At 46.0% G+C, this 4,825-nt stretch overlaps 1 protein-coding gene across 1 annotated transcript in view; it reads right to left on the reverse strand.

Moving 5' to 3' along the window:
- The window catches only part of RXFP2 (relaxin family peptide receptor 2), a gene marked incomplete at its 5' end in the record, with an annotated part of 69,388 nt that overhangs the window by 3,437 nt on the left and 61,126 nt on the right, over positions 1-4,825 (reverse strand). The window contains one exon of the mRNA XM_007955962.1: positions 259-477. Coding sequence (XP_007954153.1) covers positions 259-477 — 219 coding nt within the window. The remainder of the gene's footprint in view (positions 1-258; positions 478-4,825) is intronic.

The following is a 4,825-nucleotide window of genomic DNA, read 5'->3' on the forward strand; positions in this document are numbered from 1 at the left end:
GGCTGCTGGGTTTGAACCGCTGACCTTTCCATAAGCAGCACTTACCCACTGCACCACCAGCACTCCTCCTATCGCAGGATACTGATTATAAAACACTGAGTAAAATAGTCACTCTTCACAGTGAAGCTAGAGAATTCACTATGAGCAAGACACTGCCCTAGATTCTGGGGTATATTTGCTCCCGCTCCTCTTTCTGGCCTCCTTCGTCAAAGGGCATGAGAAGTCACAAGGTACTTGTAGATAACAGGAAGGACTGACCTGGTATTTCCACCCGGAAGAGCGAAAGAATCTTAATGACAAACACAGGAATCCAGCAGATGGCGTCAGAGAACACTATAAAGAAGAAACGGTTGGCCACCGCCACCTCCCTTCCAATGTGCCTGCTCAGGTCGGACGTCTGCAGGGTGGTTTTGTGGATGGAACAGAACATAGTGACGTAGGCAAACACGATGATGAGGAATGCAAGCAAGTTCACACCTGTGGAGCAAAACGCACCTGGTAACACCTCACAGGTGTAAGGCAACAGGGAAAAGACGGGGGGGTCTCAGCTGTTAAACACCATGACGGTTACCCTGGTATTTCCAGAAAGAGTGGCACAGCAGTTAAGCACTTGGCTTCTAGGTGACACTTCAGTGGTTCAAAGCCACCCGGTGACTCTGCAGAATGACCTCATGGCCTGCTCCCGTAGACGGCACCCTACAAAACTCTAGGTGACTCTGCAGAATGGCCTCATGGCCTGCTCCCGTAGACAGCACCTACAAAACTCTAGGTGACTCTGCAGAATGGCCTCGTGGTCTGCCCCCGTAGACGGCACCCTACAAAACTCTAGGGGGCAGTCCTGCTCTGTCGCATGGGTCTACTAGGAGTCAGGATCGACTTGACAGCACAGAACCGCACCAGCAGTGGGCGTCGGCTAAACCGAGTTCAAGGCTGTGGCCTGGAACAAACTAAAGGAATCAGATTTGCCAGGTCAGGAGAAAAAAAAGGGGCAGGGGGAGTTTCAACTACATAAACCCTTTATGAAGAATTAGCAAAACTTACTGCCATCAACCCTAAAGAGTAATGTAGAATCTGCAAAACACCACATAACGTGGATGAACTTGGAGGACATCATGCTGAGTGAAGTAAGTCAATCACAGAAGGACAAATATTGTATTAGTCCATTATTGTAAAAGTCAAGGAAAGGTTTATAGATGGAAGGAAATTTTCTTTGTTGGTTACCAGGGGTGGGAGGGGAGGGGAGAGAACACTGTTAGACAGGAAGAGACAAGTATTGATTTGGGTGAAGAGAAGGGCAATGTAGCAAATGTGAGTGATCAACATGGTGTCACTGAGGAAGAGAAAGACATAGAGAGGTGCGTGGGAGGTACAGACAACAAAGATGAACCCTTCTGCACATACAGTACTGTGTTGTCTGTGAAGGCAAACATGGGTGTACAGTGGATAGATGGGCGGACAGGCTGAACTATTAGGCAAGGGGAAGTGCGCCCATGACCATGTATAGGGTTGGCAGACAGTGTTTCTCTAAGTGTATGTGTATGTTCTGTAAGAGTTCCCAGGTGTATAGTAGAGCTGACAAGGGACAAGTCTGTAGTCACTTCTTGGCCACAGCCAGCTACCCGGAAGGAGCAAGTAGTTGTACCTATGGGCTCAGGACCATGGTTGCAGGGGACATCAAGCTCAACTGGCATAACACACTACACAAAACATTGTTCCACCTCTTACTTTGGTGAGTAGTGACTAGGATCTTAAAAGCTTGCAAGCAGCCATCTAAATACAATGATGGGTCTTTCCTCATCCAGCGCAAAGAAGAATGAAGAAAACCAAAGATGCACAGAAACAGTTAGTCCAAGGGACTAGTACAACATGCGATCCCCAGCCTATATGACTATGAGACCAGAAGAACTAGATGGTGCCTGGCTACCACTGTCAACCACTTGGTGGTGGTGTTGTTGTTATGTGCCATTGAGTCGTCTCCAACTCATAGCGACCTCTCCTTGGGTTTCCGAAGCGGCATCTGTACGGAAGTAGATTGCCCAGTCTTCCTTCCGAGGAGTGGCTGGTGGGTTTGAACTGCCAACCTTCTGGTTAGCAGTCAAATGCCTCAGGCACTATGCCACCAGAGCTCCTCAACTACTTGGAGGGGGATCTATATAGGAGATCCTGGATAGAGTGGGAGAACAATGTGGAACAACTGAAAACACTTAAAAAAAAAAAAAAAAAAAGTTTTGCTGGTCTGATAGAGCCTGATGTAACCCCTAAGGCTATGGCCCCTAGCTGCCCTTCAGGTCTGGAATTGAACCCACACCTGTGGCTTCCAGCCAAACAAAAGACAGGCATATGAGCTGAACATTTACATTAGGTAGATACACTCCTTGGAGAGAACAATCATGGGAGAAAGAAGGGCTGTGTATTCACAGGGAGACAGCTTGGGGGCAGGACTCCATGGGAGGGAAGGACACAGGGAATAGGTAACTATGGGGAGGAAGTGGGAGGGCACTGTTGCATTGTGGGAAACTGCAGTCAATGTCATGAGACAAAGTACATGTGAGCTGCTGCATGGAAAGTGAATTTGCTCTAAACTTTCACCCAAATCACAATAAAAATTAAAAAAAAAAAAAAAAACCTTACTGCCATCAAGTCAATTCTGACTCATAGCGATCTCCACTGGGTTTCTGAGGCTGTCAGTCTTTACAGAAGCAGACTGCTTCATCTTTCTTCTGCAGAGTAACTGGTAGGTTCAAACCACCGACCTTTTGGTTAGTGGCCAAATGCCTTACCCACTCCACCACCAGAGCTCCGTTCATGAAGAATTCTAGACCCTGGAATTTCAGATCTAAGTGTATTGTGAGGTGAATTCTATAGCCTTTTTGAAATGTGGAGAAAAGTTAATTTTCTGTAGCTCTGTGAAATCCCAACTTTTAAGACATGACTGTTATGAATGCAGGTCTCAAAGAATAAATACGACTCCATTCACTTCTCTTAAAAATAGGATCAGACCCCCTCAGCCTTTACCAAGAGCAGACTCCTCCTCAGAAAAGGCGTCCCTGGGGCTTTTGGTCTTAAATGAAAAATAACACAGAACAAAAATACAGTTTTGTTTCTTTTTCTTCAGTTTGCTTAATTTAAACTGCTGTGGTTCAGAACTCAGACCCAGTTAGAAAAAGAAGAAGTAAGAAAAAGATAAGAAAATGACCCCTAGGATCCCATTGTTTAGGGTTGAGGTTCAGAAGATCTCGTAAAGACCACTGTCCCTTAAAGGCTGACTTCTCAGGCACTTAGTTTCCTTTGCCTGCCATCATGGGCAGGTTCTTTCTCACAGGGAACAAGAAGTCTGCGAATGTTTTCCAAGTTGTTTAAAAAATCTGAACCTAATCTGTACGTGAGACTGTGGAGTGTAGGGGAAAATACTATCTATTGAAAGAGGCTCTGCTATCTTTGGATTCTAAAACAATGCCAGTGACCATGAAGATGACACAGGTCTGGGCATGGTTTGGTTCTGTTGACAAAATGTGGCCGTGAGCTGAAGCTGATTCAACGACATCTATGTATGTCTGTCCACCATCATCTCTGTCCCATCAGTATCTGCCCGTTAATTCGTCCATGACCTGTCTGCCACATGGATGTATCATCTATGGCTATCCATCCATCATCCACCTTCCATCATCTATAGCTAAGGAGCTCCGGTGCTGCAGTGGTTACGGCACTCGGCTGGTAATCAAAAGGTCGGTGGTTCAAACCCACCAGCCACTCCAAGGAAGAACGATGGGGCAGTCTGCTTCCATCAAGATTTACAGCCTTGGAAACACAATGGGGGTCGCTATGGGTCAGAACTGACTCAATGGCAGGGAGTTCGGTTTTTGGTTTCTCATCTCTCTCTCTCTCTCGTCTGTATCTCTCATCTATTCCATTTCTCTCTCATCTATATCTCTTATCATCCATCTATCATGCATATCCATCCATCCATCCATCCAGCATCCAGCATCCATATCTATCTGTTGTTGTTGTTAGGTGTCGTCAAGTCATCTCTGATCATAGCGACCCCATGTCAACAGAACAAAACACTGTCCAGTCCTGTGCCAGCTCCACGATCCCTGCTGTACCTGAGCCCACTGTTGCAGCCACCGTGTCAGTCCATCTTGTTGAGGGTCTTCCCCTTTTTCATTGACCCTCCACCTCACCAAGCATGATATCCCTCTCCAGACAATGGATGGTCCCTTCTGACAACATGGCCAAAGTAGGTGAGATGAAGTCTGGCCATTCTCACTTCCAAGGAGCATTCCAGCTGCACTTCCTCCAGGACAGATTCATTCATTCTTTTAGCAGTCCATGGTACTTTCAGCATTCTTCGCCAGCACCACAACTCAAAAGCGTCAACTTTTCTTTAGTCTTCCTTTTTCACTGTCCAGCTCTCACATGCTATGAGGTGACTGACAATACCATGGCTTGGGTTAGGTGCATCTTAGTCTTCAAGGAGATATCTTTGCTCTTCAGCATTTGAAAGAGGTCTTTTGCAGCAGATTTGCCCAATGCTGTACATCTTCTGATGTCTTGACTGCTGCTTCCATTGGTGTTGATTGTAGAACCAAATAGTAATATGACGTCCTTGACAACTTCAATCTTTTCTCCATTCTTTGTGATGCTGCTTATGGGTCCAGTTGTGAGGATTTATGTTTTCTTCATACTGAAGTGTAATCCATACTGCAGACTGTAGTCTTCAATCTTCATCAGCAAGTGCTTCAAGTCATCCTCACTTGCAGCAAGCAAAGTTGTGTCATCTGGGTATTGCAAGTTGTTAATGAGTCTTCTTCCAATCCCCATGCCA

The sequence above is a fragment of the Orycteropus afer genome, unplaced genomic scaffold (assembly GCF_000298275.1).
Source record: "Orycteropus afer afer isolate SDZICR_OR568_19922 unplaced genomic scaffold, OryAfe1.0 scaffold00558, whole genome shotgun sequence".
Classification (NCBI taxonomy): Eukaryota; Metazoa; Chordata; class Mammalia; order Tubulidentata; family Orycteropodidae; genus Orycteropus; species Orycteropus afer.